We start from the raw sequence: 12,900 nt of genomic DNA, 5'->3' as shown, positions 1-12,900 counted from the left end.
GTTGGTTATTGACTAGCTATGACAGCAGTGATGCGATATGGGAAAACCTGCATATAAAATATGAAGACTACTAAATGATAAGAGACATGATGTGGAAAAAAACAACCTAAGAAAAAATCAGGCAAGGACTGGAGCAATTGTTTGTAACTGTTTCCTTTGGATTATGGGTTCTAGAGTTACCTCTTTTTACTATTCCTTCCTAAACTTCCAACATTTCTTTAATTAATAGAAATGATATATAGTAAAGTTATTATATTATAAAAGGGAATACAGTGGACAGCAGGCACAGTGGAGTGTGGGCTCTACCTTAAGGTGGACATCATCCATGAGGGCCAAGAGAAACGTGTAGAGGTTTCCCAGGAAAAGTGCAAAGATACGTCCCAGCTGCCACTTCAGCCCAGTGCGTGGGTGGTAATTCTCCAGGGCAGCAATGGTTTCGAACAGAGGGGGACAGAACATCCCAAGCAGAGACATCACGATCTCCACCTGAAAACATGGAAAGGAGGAGAGTTTTGGAATCAGATAAATGAAAAAAGAAGCTAAAAATTTTAGGAAAACAAAAATTTTAGGTAGCCAAAGACTCAAGAAACGCTACAAAACCTTTTTTTAAAACTTCAGTTTAGTAACTTGCTTGTTAAATATAAAACAAAATATAATAAATAAAAATTCAGAATGTATATACTATCTAGCTGAGACTATCACCCAGAATAACAAACACCATGATATATTCTAGTGAAGTTACTGAACTATAAACAAATTAAAAAAAAACTCTCCCAGCAATAGGAACAACTGATTTATAAAGAAAAGAATATTAGCCCTGGGCGGTGGTGGTGTACACCTTTAATCCCAACACTTGGAAGGCAGAGACAGGCAAATCTTTGTGAGTTCAAGGCCAGTCTGTTCTGCAGAGCTAGTTCCAGGACAGCCAGAGCTACACAGAGAAACCTTGTCTCGAAAAGCAAACAACAACAACAACAAATTAGAGTATCATCATTCTTTAAAATATAATTTTAACAATAAATTTGAATGTTTTGCCTGCATGTATGTATGTGTATCCATGCATGTCTTGTGCCTGCAGAGGCCAGAAGAGGATGAGAGGTCCCCTGAACTCTAGTTACAGATAGATGGTTGCATCATGAGGGTGCTGGGGTTAAAACATGGGTCTTCTTCAAGATTGCTGATAATCACTGAGTCATCTCTCCACCCTGTAATAGTTACTTGTTTGAAACTAGGTCTTACTGTACAGCCTGGCTGTCCTGGAACTCATTATGTAGACTAGGCTGTCCTCAAATGTTCAGAGATCCTCATGTGTCTGCCTCCTGAGTTCTGGGATTAAACATGCCCGATTTAATTTTGCCTTTTAAAGGAAGACCTGTGATTCAGACTTTAGGGATTCTACTGAGGGGTTGGGCTTATGCTGAGTGGCAGCACAGTGATTCCAACACTTTCCCCAATCCTGGCTTCATTGCAGATGCCCATCTTACCTCATTCCTTTCATACCAGCTGACATTCTGCATTTTGGAGAATTCCTGCGACCTCTTCACCACAAAGTAAATGAGGTACCCACTTCCACACAGACAGCAGAGAATGAGAAAGTTGGCCAGGACACGGAGAAATCTTGTCAGGTGGATATTTTCCTCTTTGTTACTCTCTTGTTCATCCACTATAGATTCCTTAGCATGTGAAAACGAGATATGAACAACGTCAGGCCATGAACCCAGCCACCCATGGCTTTGAATTCCTGAGAATACTTTTCTGTATTTCATCAATGATGCAGAAGAGGTGATGGGATAACCCTGTAGAGAGTTGTAGGTATTTTCTATATAAATACGTATTTTACCGTTACTGTTATCTTGGGTTTGATTATTTTGTAATGATGAAAGCTGAGAATTACTATGTGCTAGACATAGTACTAAGTATTTTCCCATGAATTATTTCTTTTCCTTCTTTCCTTCTTTCCTTCTTCCCTTCCTTCCTTCCTTCCTTCCTTCCTTCCTTCCTTCCTTCCTTTCATTCTTTTGTTCTTTCCTCCTCCTTCCCCCCTTCTTCTTCTTCGGTTTTTTGAGACAAGAGTTTCTCTGTGTAGCCCTGGCTGTCCTGGAACTCACTCTGTAGACCAGGCTGCCAAACTCAGAGATATGCCTGCCTCTGCCTCTAGTGCTGCGATTAAAGGTGTGCATCACCACTCCTGGCCCTCATGAATTATTTCTTAATCTAACAGTGAACCAACAGAACAGTTAATACTATTCCTCACATTGTGGGACTAAAGGCCCACAGTGGTGTCAATGAGTTATGTAGGATTGTTTTAAATCAATAAACCAAATAAATTTGAATTTAAACATTAATTCATTTGAGTATTTTTTGTTATTTTATTATTTTTTATGTATTTGGGTGTTTTGCCTGCGTGTCTGTCTGTGTACCACATGTGTGCCTGGTGCCTGTGGAGGCTGGAAGAGGGTTTAGATCCTCAGGAACTGGAGTCCAGACAGTTGTCAACTGCCATGTGGATTCAGGGAATGAAACACAGGTCCTCTGCAAGAGCAACCAGTGCTCTTATCTGCTGAGCCATCTCTCCAGCCCCTCAGCTTAAAATTTTAATCTTGGCCTTTCAAATACAAACATCCTATAAAATTCACATAGTAGATAATGTTAGCCTAAAGTCCATGTCTCTCTCTACTCGCCACTGCCATTATTGCATGAAATAACCATAGACAATATCTAAGTAAATGTGCATGGTTTACCTATAAAAGTATGCAGCAGTCTGAATTTGGTCCCCATGCTATATTTTGTCAATTCCTGTTCTTAGGGTTTCTTAATATTGAGTGCTGGTTTTGTTGTTTGTTTGGTGTCTCATATATTTTTTGGTAGGGGGGCTTTAACTTATTGATAGACATCTATGTTTCAGGTATTATTGTAAATGGAATTTTAAAATCAGCTTAATTGCTTTTTTTTTTTTTTGGTATTTCAAGACAGGGTTTCTCTGTATTGTTTTGGAGGCTGTCTTGGAACTTGCTCTGTAGACCAGGCTGGCCTCGAACTCACAAAGAGCTGCCTGTCTCTGCCTCCCGAGTGCTGGGATTAAAGCCGTGCGTCACCAATGCCCGGCCAGCTTAATTGCTTTCTGTTAGTATAAAATGCAATGGTTTTTGTTTGCTATGCTTGTGTCCTGCATAGTAACTATGAAGATGTGTGCAGTAAGGGGCAGACTAGGACATGAAACCTGGTTTCCAGGACGGAGTGCTTGGGAAGAGCCCTCTCTACCAATCCCTAGTTACTGTGTCCACTCAGGTTTAGCTAACTCATCAGGCAGATATGTCACGTCAGCTCACAGAATCTTCACATCTACCCTGCTATGCATAGGAGGCACAAGACCCTTGTGCTCACAGATAAGCACTAGGGAAACAGGAATGTTACATATATGGGGTTGTTGGCTCTTCAAGGGGAGATAGGAATAACCTGTCTTCTGCTCAGAAGGCTGGGAATGGAGGTGGTTAGTAGTCCGGTGACCTGTGTGTTGTCTGTATGACCAAGACCACACCAGATCCTCCCCAAGGCCCTTAAGATGTCACATGTAGTCAGTCTATAGAATCTTGGAAGTTGTCACATGTGCTTTACAAAGAGCTTCAATGCAGTCCTGTTTTAAGCTTTATTTTGCACATGAGATTGAGTTATTTATCACCAGGAAAATTTTCTCCAAAAATTTTCTCCCTTAAATATATGTAAATTAAACTGCTGGGGTCAGACTCTCCAAGTTTTAACCAACACTGGCCACTGAGTCATCCTTCTTGCTTCATGTAGATGTTACTCTGCTGGCCTTGGGGGTTGTAGAGGCTCCTATAGTTTTTTATGTGTACTGTCTCTGCTTTCAGTAGACAATGCTTTCTCTCTGACCCTTGGTTTGGCCTAGAGGAAGAGTCCCAGCTGTCCCAGCCTTCCCTGCCTGTGACTGCAGATGGCCACAGCCCACTTGCTGAAGGAGAGGACAGAACTGAGACGGCTCCCCATCTACCCACTGCCTGGTGAACGAGACTTGGGCCAGATAAACCCATTTAGTGGGTAGGGGGCTCAAATCCTTTGCTGTTGGTGAGCAGAAGACCATTTATCGTCCCGGGGAGGGCTGGGCTAGAGAAGGAAATGAAAGGGGAGCTAAGCACAATGGATGCTGTGAGCCTTTATCATTTATTACAGAAGTAGCAATTAATATTCTCGGTATCAACTCCAGAATATTTGTTACTACAAATTTGGCTGTACATAGAATATATACTGGGTGCCTTATAGTCTCAAAAAGGCCCCAGAGAAAGGAAATTCCTTCTCCCCAGAGTGTCAGCAGTAAGAGCTGCAGCCTCCAGACCTTAGTTTTTCCCCCTGATATAGCTCTGAGAAGTCCCCTCTAATCAGTTAACAGCATCTGCTGCAAATCATGTCTCCCCCCTGAGACACATGACTGCTTTTCTGAAAATCCTACCTACCTTCCCGGCCCTATTGTCAGAGAGCTGTTAAATGTGCCTGCGGATATAAAAAACTAGAAACCTTGTGGGATGAAGAGGAACTTTTGGAGCCTTTTTAGAAGACATTTTTAGAGAATTTTTAGAAGGAACTTTTAGAGAATTCTTAGAACTCTAGGAGAATTTTGAAAAAGAACTTTAAAGAGTTTTGCCTTTATAAATAGAGGACAAATTATTAGAACTTTTAAGGAGAAATCTTAAAGAGAGCTTTTGAGAAAGAACTTTTGGGAAGAACATTTTTTGAAGAATAAGAGCCATGAGAGGAACTGGTCTGTGAGCCAGTTTTTTTCCTTTTGGCCCTCAGATCATAACTTTCTAGCAGACCCCCAACCCACCTGCTGTAAGCCTCCTGTCTGAACCCCAATAATATACAAGCAAGCACTGAGTCCTGGGGAAAGACAGCCTACAAAGCCAGGCAGGAGAAATACTGCACTATGAAGAACTTGCAGTAGAACCCAGGTAATCCTCCAGTCCAGGCACTGAAAGTTGAGGCAGGAGGATCACAATTTCAAGGCCATCCTAGCCTATGTAATGAGGTCCCTGTCTCAAAAGCATGTAGTTGTTTTTACAGACACAGAGGAACAATATATCACACAATGTTTCCACTCTATAGTTTCTGCTTCTATTCATTTATTTGCTGTCTGGTTCATGTTTGCTTGATTGAGATACAGTCTTACTGTGTAGCCCAGCCTGGCCTCAAACTCATGCCTCCTATGATCATTTCCAAGTCCCAGGAGTACAAGCGTATCCCTCCATGCTGTTGGGTCATTTATCTTGGCTGAACTCTATTTCCTCAGCCCATGTCAATTTTCTTGTGAATAAAATAATGAGGATTGTAAGAGACATGGACTGTAAGAAACACAAAGTTAATTCTTCATTTCCACATCCTTAACTGGGTCTTTATTACTTGAGGACCTTTAAAAAGCAAACAACCCACTTGTTTAAACAACAACAGTGACAGTGCTAGCCAATCACATCAGAGTCTGGAAGGCCCTGGGCAGGGCAGTTTTAAAGCTCCTTAGGCAGTTCTAGCATCCACAGAAGGTTGACATGAGCTGTCCCAAATGAGTCCTCCCAGGAACTCCACCAGAAAGCAGTGTCCTGACGGAAGAGGCAGGGCCAGACTTCAGAAGTAGGGTTCTAGTTTTATTATGACTTGATGTGCTGTGTTTGATTGATATCCCTGGGATGCCTGCCCTTTTCTGAAGGAAAACAAAGGAGGAGGAGTGGATGGGGTTTGGGAGGGCCTTCGAGGAGAGAAGGGAGGGGAAACTGTGGTTAGGATGTAATATATGAGAGAAAAAAGTCTGAAGAAAAGGAAGTCAGGATTCTCTGCCAAATAAGAGATTCTTAGCACAGCCTTGCCGTGAACGTCTGTTTAGAAGGTGTGTGTTTTGTTGATACAGCTCTTCTCACGGATTATTTGGAGACTCATTTCCACTCACCCACCTGAGGAAAGCTTCCCAGTGGCCAGGGGGACCCCCAGAGTTTTCCTTGGGAAGGAGGAAAAGCCCCAGGGTCACTACCTTGAAGCTGGTGGTGATGGAGACATATTTGTTGTCAGCTGTCTCTGAGTTCCCAATGAGGTAGTCCCAGCTGGTGAACATCTTGAAGCTGAACGTGAAGTTGTCACTCTCTCCCTCACCAGTGCTCCCTTGAGAATTGCTGGCCATCCTGGAGGACAGATGTCACACCTGTCTCTTTTCTGTTATATCAGTCACCAGGATCCTTGGCCTAAGTCAATCTTGGGCACAAGGAGAAGATGACATGCAATGAAGGAATAAGTCAGGGAGGGACATTAGCTAGGGCAATTTTGATTACAGCCAGAGAACTTCCCTCCCCAAATTCAGAGTTTCCTGCAAGCACTCAGGTTGTGTGTTAGATAGTGAGTCTGCAAGATATAGGGCACCTCATTATGTTTTCTGTCCTTGCATTTGGCTTCTTGAGGTTTGACTAAGTTGTGTACACAGTCTGAGAATTTGGGAACTCTATTCACAAACAAAATGTGACTTTCTCTCCTTCCTTCCTTCTTCCTTTCTTTTTTGTTTTCAAGACAGGGTTTCTCTGTGTAATAGCACTGACTGTCCTGGAACTCACTCTGTATATCAGGCTGGCCTCAAACTCACAGACATCCTCTTGCCTCTGCCTCCCAAGTGTTGGGATTAAAGGTGTGCACCACCTCCACCACCCAGAATCATCTAATTTTCTTGGCTAGAGGTATGCATTTTTCTGATATAAAACTCCGTAACTTGGGCTGGGTTGTCTCAGCTGTTAAGAGCACTTGTTGCTCTTGCAGATGACCCAGGTTCTATCTTCCCAGCACCCACATGGCAGCTCACAGCTGTCTGTAACTACAGGTCCAGCGGATCTGACACCCTCTTCTGACCTCCCTAGTTACCAGGTACACATATGTAGTACACATACAGACATATAGGAAAAGTGCTCATACACATAAAACAGTAAGTGTTTTTAAAAACTCAGTAACTCTGGAGGATGATCTGGTTAATATATCCTTCAGCAAGCTTGGATGAAAGCACCAGACCTTCTTGTTGGCTGCCTGTTTCATCCTACCTGACCCAGCCTCTCTCTACTTCCTGGTGCTCATCCCCGTGGGAATCACAGAATTCTAATCGTGTATTCTATCAGAAAGTATGGGGGTTTTGTGCTCCTCCCTAACTCAATCTTGCCTGTTGACCGTTTTGGACTTGCTGTGCCACACAGAAATATTCCACATTCATTGGATTGGACTACATTTTTCTTCAAAGAATATAAATTAAGAGGAAGAGATAAATTGGGGAGATGGATTCATTGTTAAAGTGCTTGTTACAGGCAAGAGGACCCAAGTTTGGGTCCCTAACACCCAAGTAAAGAACCAGGTGTGATGGCATGTATCTGCAATTCCACAGTTGGGAAGGTGAAGACTGGTGGATCCCCAGAACTCACTGGCCAGAAGCCTGGCTCAACTGGTAAATTTCAGGTTCAATGAGAGCTCCTGCCTCAAAAAATAAGATGAAGAGTGATTGAGGAATACACTTATATATGTAAAAAAATAGGAATCAATGTATAAAGCCCAATTTTAACCACAGAGGTAGGTAGAGCTGGGGCCAGAGAGGATGCCATGACTAACCACAGACACACAAATTCTTTTGGTATAGGTCTATTATTTATATCTTTATAAATGGCAGGATTGGCACTTCCGTTTATTTTTCTTCTGAGGAGCCTGAGTCCCAGAGAAAAGAAGAAAAAGGGTGCAAATTTCCAGCCACCTTATCAGGTTCTATACTCCCTCTTGGGCTACAGTGGCCTTTTGCTGTTTTGGATAACTGGATGAGCTATCTAAATGGGAATTTTAGAATTGTTTGCTGCCTTAGGGGCTTTACAAATGTGTCTTTCCCACTCACATTTTACATTTCAAACTTTCAGCATATCTGGCTGTTCTCTGCCTTGTTTAAAGGAGTTTCATTTCATAAAGCTAATTTCCCAGAGCTTCACAAGTTTATCTGGCTTATCACTTATATGGCATAATCTGCATTTCCTTAGTGTGATCATTAATTCTGATTGTCTATAAGATCTAGAATCTGCTGGGAGAAAACCTGTGGACATGTAGGTGAGGGGTTTTCTAGATTAGGGTAATAGAGTTGGGAAGACCCAACTGTTGGTGACACTATTCCATAGGCTAGGCTCAGGAATGTGATAGCTCAAGTGACTAGCCATCATCACTCTGCCTCCTAACTGAGGAGGTAATGTGACTGGTGCCTCAAGCTCCTGCCACTAGAACTCTGCTGCCATGATGGACTGTACCCTAGAACTGTGAGCCCCAATATGCTCCCTTCCCCTTAAGCTCCCTTTGTCATTTATTTTGTCACAGCAGCACCATAGGCAACTACTAGCCTTGTGTATTTGCCCATTTGTTTCCTTTGAAGTGTCCACAAGAAAGTCAATGCACATAGACGAACCAGAGGAAAGTTGTTTGAAGAAAGATCAAAACGCACAAACAAGACCCTGATACTTACGATCTAATGACAATCATCAAGCTGTAGCCAAACACGCTGACCCCCACCATGAAGTATGCCATGGGCAGTCTGTACCTCAGCCATCCAATGGTCCTCTGGTTGTTGTAGTAGCCATAGAAGAGAGCAGAATATTTGATGTAGCCCTGTAGGAAAGACATCCAAAGTCTCTGGGTTTGCAATCTCAGAGGAATGAGCAATGCTCACTTCGATTCTATCAGGAATTTCTGTCTCAAAGGTTATTTTGTTGTTGTTGTTGTTTGTTTGTTTGTTTTGAGACAGTTTCTCTGTGTATCTTTGGAGCCTGTCCTAGAACTCACTCTGTAGACCAGGCTGGCCTTGAACTCACAGAGATCCACCTGCATCTGCCTCCCTAGTGCTGGGATTAAAGGCATGTGCCACCACTGCCCAGCCTGTCTCAGAGTTTTAAAGAAAGTCTTAAGAGAGGAAGAGCCCTAAATATTCAAGTCATAATGTCTCTAAGGCCATCCACAGTCATCGTCTATTCTTCTCTCATTCTTCCACTGCACAAGGTGCATGGAGATTCTGGAAGCAGAGGAGAGTGTGTGTATGTGTGTGAGCATGTGTACCCAGCACATGCATTCAAGAACACACAGCTTCAAACTATTGTGCTATATAGCCAGGCTCTTTTTTGGGGGGGAGGGGTCTAAGCCAAGGTTTCTCTGTGTAAGTCCTGGCTGTCGTGGAACTCTCTTTGTAGACCAGGCTGGCTGTGAACTCACAGAGACTGGCCTGCCCCTGTCTTCTGAGTGCTGGGATTAAAGGTATGAGGTGCTGTTGTGCCCAAATTCTGAACTCCAAAATCACCAAGAGACCCATTTCGATGCAAAAGCAGAGAGTCTTTTATTGTAGATGTTTAATGAGCTAACCCCATTAGCTCGGGCCCTTCACACAGCCACCATAGCAAATGGCTGGAGAAAGACCTCAAGCAACCTTTAGGCAGGAATCTTAAAGGACAGTGTAAGGGGAGTGTCTAGGGGTATGGAACAGTCTCAGGATTGGTGCGCTTCCAGGTTTGGGTGACCCGCCCTGTGTTGATTGGTCAACTGGTTGTTATGGCCCACTGGGCCTTACAGGACTGTTGCTATGTTCTGCATGGCACTGTTGTGCACTTGTCCATAAAGCACACCCAGAGCCGTAAAGCACAGCCCTGCCAGCTAACTTCTGATTGGCTCCTTGCCACGAGGAGGGCATCTGACCTTAGTGACCAGGACAGGAACAGCAAGGTCATGCAAGCACATGTTAGTCTGTAATGGCTGCTAAAATGGGGGACTGGTAACTACAGCATCACCGCCCGGCTCTTTTTTTTATTTTAATTCTTTTCTCAAACAATACATCTTGCCATCAGCCTCTCCTTCCTCCACTCTTCTCAGACCGTCCTCACCTGCCCTCTCCCCCAGATCTGCTGCTCCTCTGTTTCCCTTGAGCAAAGAGCAGGCTTAAAAAGATTTGGAAAAGACGAGGCACAACCCCTTATCTCATGGATGAGGCAACCCAGTAGGAGGAATAAGGTCCCAAGAGCAGGCAAAAGAGTCAGGGACACCCCACTCTCACTGCTAGGAGTCTCACAAAAACCCAAAGGTAAGCAACCACAACAAACATGCAGAGAATCTAGTGTCCCTACGAGCCCTGCTTAATTGATTCTGTCGGCTGTGCTCTGGTGTGAACCACTCTGGCTCCTACAATCCTTCCTCCCCTTCTTCCGAGAGGTCCCCAGAGCGCTGTAGTCGGATTCTTTTTGTTTTTTCTTTTTGGTGACCCCACCCCCACTCAACCATAGCTAGGTTCTTAATGTGCCAAAAAATAGACAAGAGTTTGTGGAACAGTTCAAAATGACCTCAGACAGCTGTGTAGCCAAAACCCCACAACTTGTAGGCAGCACTGTTGCCAGGCTATGTGACCTTGGGGATCCTTAGAAGAGAGGCATGGAGGGTGAAGACGATAACGGGTGGGAGAAGATTCCAGGGGAGGCCCATCAGCAGGGTAGTGAGGCACGGCAGAGTGCTGTGTGCTCAGAGACCCCTGACTTCCGGATCTGGGACCCTCAGGTGAGAGGTCTTAGACAGGAGGCCACACGCCGTTCTTTTGTAAACTCGATGAAGACCATTGGCTTTAATTTCACTGGGAATGGGAAGCAAGGGACAGACAAAGTAGGAGAGGGACGTGCTCCAATCTGCATTTTATGAAGTTCACTCTGGCAGCAGGGGAAAGGAGCGATGACACCGTCTATGCAGACACAAGGCGGGGCCTTAAGACGTCAGCCAAGGTTAGCTAGGCACAGCACAGACGCAAGGGGTGGGAAAACATTTTGTATAAAACAAGGGTCCTATTTGAAAAAAGCGTCACTTTTCAACAACGAAAAGCAACATTCGCATTGTCTACTTACTTAATAAGATGTTCCCTAGGGATCCCTGGATGAAATGAAGGATAAAGCAAAGCCCTGGGAGCAGTGTGAATGGGTACCTCAGGAAATTACTCCAGTTACCCCTCCATTTCTGAGAGAACTGGAATTTGACTTTTGAGGGTGAAGGACACCAACTTTATGATCACAAATGGAAGTGCGTTGATGTCACGGTTTGTACCTCAAAATCCCAGAGTACGGAGAAGTCCATGGCTTTTTCTTCCTCAGCTCGGGGCACTGTCTTTCTGGGAATGCTTCCATAGGGCATGCCCATCAGCACCTCACATGGGGACAGATGACAGAGTGTAAGCGAAGAAAGTTCGAAGCATAACCATAACTGTGTTTGACAAATCCCATTCCGCCTATCAGTTGACCTCAGTCACACCCTTATGAAAAAGATAAGAATCAACTCAGTTTGCAAAGTGATGTAGGATGGATTGGCTTTTCAAAACAATATATTATTTATGTGTGTGTGTGTTTGTGTGAGTATATTGGGCACCTGAGAAGGCCAGAAGAGGACATCAGATTCTCAGGAATTGGAACAACAGGTGGCTATGAGCCACCTGGTGTGACCCAACTCCAGTCCTCCAGAGGAGCAGTAGATGCTCTCAATAGGTGAGCCATCTTGCCAGACCCTAGGTTGGCTTTTGAAAAAAAATGAAATTAATTTTTCCTTCTGCACTGTCTCTCCATTTATGATCTTATTTTGTTCATTAAATTTTATAGTGCCCCTCTTGGAAGTCTCCTAGTTTTTTTTTTTTACTAGTTATGTCAGAGTTTTTACTAGTTATGTTAGAGATTTATTGTTCTTGTGTTGACATTTTTGAGTGTATTGTAAATCAGATTGTCAGAGCATAGAGATTTGTTGGCAACATTTGTCTGTTTAGTGACTGTAACCAGCTCCTTAGAGTCTTTTATTAAAAGTCAAGTACTTTTTGGTTGAATACGTGGATTTAGGGGTTTCTGAGGTGATAGTACCTACAAACAAATTGTATTTTTAGTACAAAATATTCAATTTTTTATCTATCTATTGACTAAAGTAAAAATTTAAAAAATATTGATAGCTACTAACTACTAAAGATAAAGACTATGATACTGCTCTTAGGTTTTGTAACCTCAGATTTGATATTTCCTACATAAAATTACTCTTGCTTGTTAATTTACAAGTTCATGACTTCAGATTGGTTCCTCTCTCCCTGACACCTCACCAGCCTTCTCTGGGCCTGGATTTATAGTCCTGACTGGCCTAGAACTTGCAATGATCCTTTTGCCTTTACTTCCCCAGTGCTGGTATTACAGGTGTTTGTCACCCAAGCTCTACTGTTTCTATTTATTAGGTTTTAATTCATATTGTTATTGGGAAATATATTACACATAAAGTAGCATACATAATATATAGGCATAGCTAGTCATGGCAATAGGGTGGGAGGATGGGGGGATGGTGGGGGGTGTGGGAGGAGGGGAGGGAGAGGGAACTGGGATTGACATGTAAAACAAGCTATTTAAAATGAAAATTAAAAAAAAAAGAAAAGAAAAGAAGAAAGAAAGAAGGAAAGCTGATCACTGAGGAGAGAAGAAACTGAATTCATACTTCATAGCTTGGGACTAAATCTCTGACATGAGCAATTTAAGATGAGAAAATTTTGTGATTGGAATATAATCTCTTAATTTAAAAAAATAATGAAACTTAACTACTTTTCATCCAACTATCATCTAGCCTTTAAAAACTCCCCAAAATTGGAGCTAGAGAGATGTCTCAGTAGGTAAGAGTCAGTGCAAGCACAAGGACCTGAGTTAGAGTCCCCAGTACCCATGCAAAAAATTGAGTGTAGGTGTAGCTGCTATGACATCAGGGCTGTGTGTGTGTGTGTGTGTGTGTGTGTGTGTGTGTGTGTGTGTGTGTGTGTAGTGGGGAGCAGACAGGAGAATCACTAGGTTCGCTGGCCACCAACCTAACTCCAGA

General features: G+C 43.1%; 1 protein-coding gene across 1 annotated transcript in view; it reads right to left on the bottom strand.

Moving 5' to 3' along the window:
• The window catches only part of Tmc2 (transmembrane channel like 2), a 72,281-nt gene that overhangs the window by 27,365 nt on the left and 32,016 nt on the right, over window positions 1–12,900 (bottom strand). Inside the window, exons 8-12 of the mRNA XM_040746286.1 lie at window positions 11,119–11,217; window positions 8,519–8,661; window positions 6,032–6,179; window positions 1,485–1,673; window positions 307–486 (exon numbers count right to left, since the gene is read on the bottom strand). Of these exons, the coding sequence (XP_040602220.1) occupies window positions 307–486; window positions 1,485–1,673; window positions 6,032–6,179; window positions 8,519–8,661; window positions 11,119–11,217 (759 nt within the window). The remainder of the gene's footprint in view (window positions 1–306; window positions 487–1,484; window positions 1,674–6,031; window positions 6,180–8,518; window positions 8,662–11,118; window positions 11,218–12,900) is intronic.

This window comes from Mesocricetus auratus, unplaced genomic scaffold (genome assembly GCF_017639785.1).
Source record: "Mesocricetus auratus isolate SY011 unplaced genomic scaffold, BCM_Maur_2.0 Super-Scaffold_100004, whole genome shotgun sequence".
In the NCBI taxonomy this organism is placed as follows: domain Eukaryota; kingdom Metazoa; phylum Chordata; class Mammalia; order Rodentia; family Cricetidae; genus Mesocricetus; species Mesocricetus auratus.
This window is presented reverse-complemented; position numbering and strand designations above follow the sequence as displayed.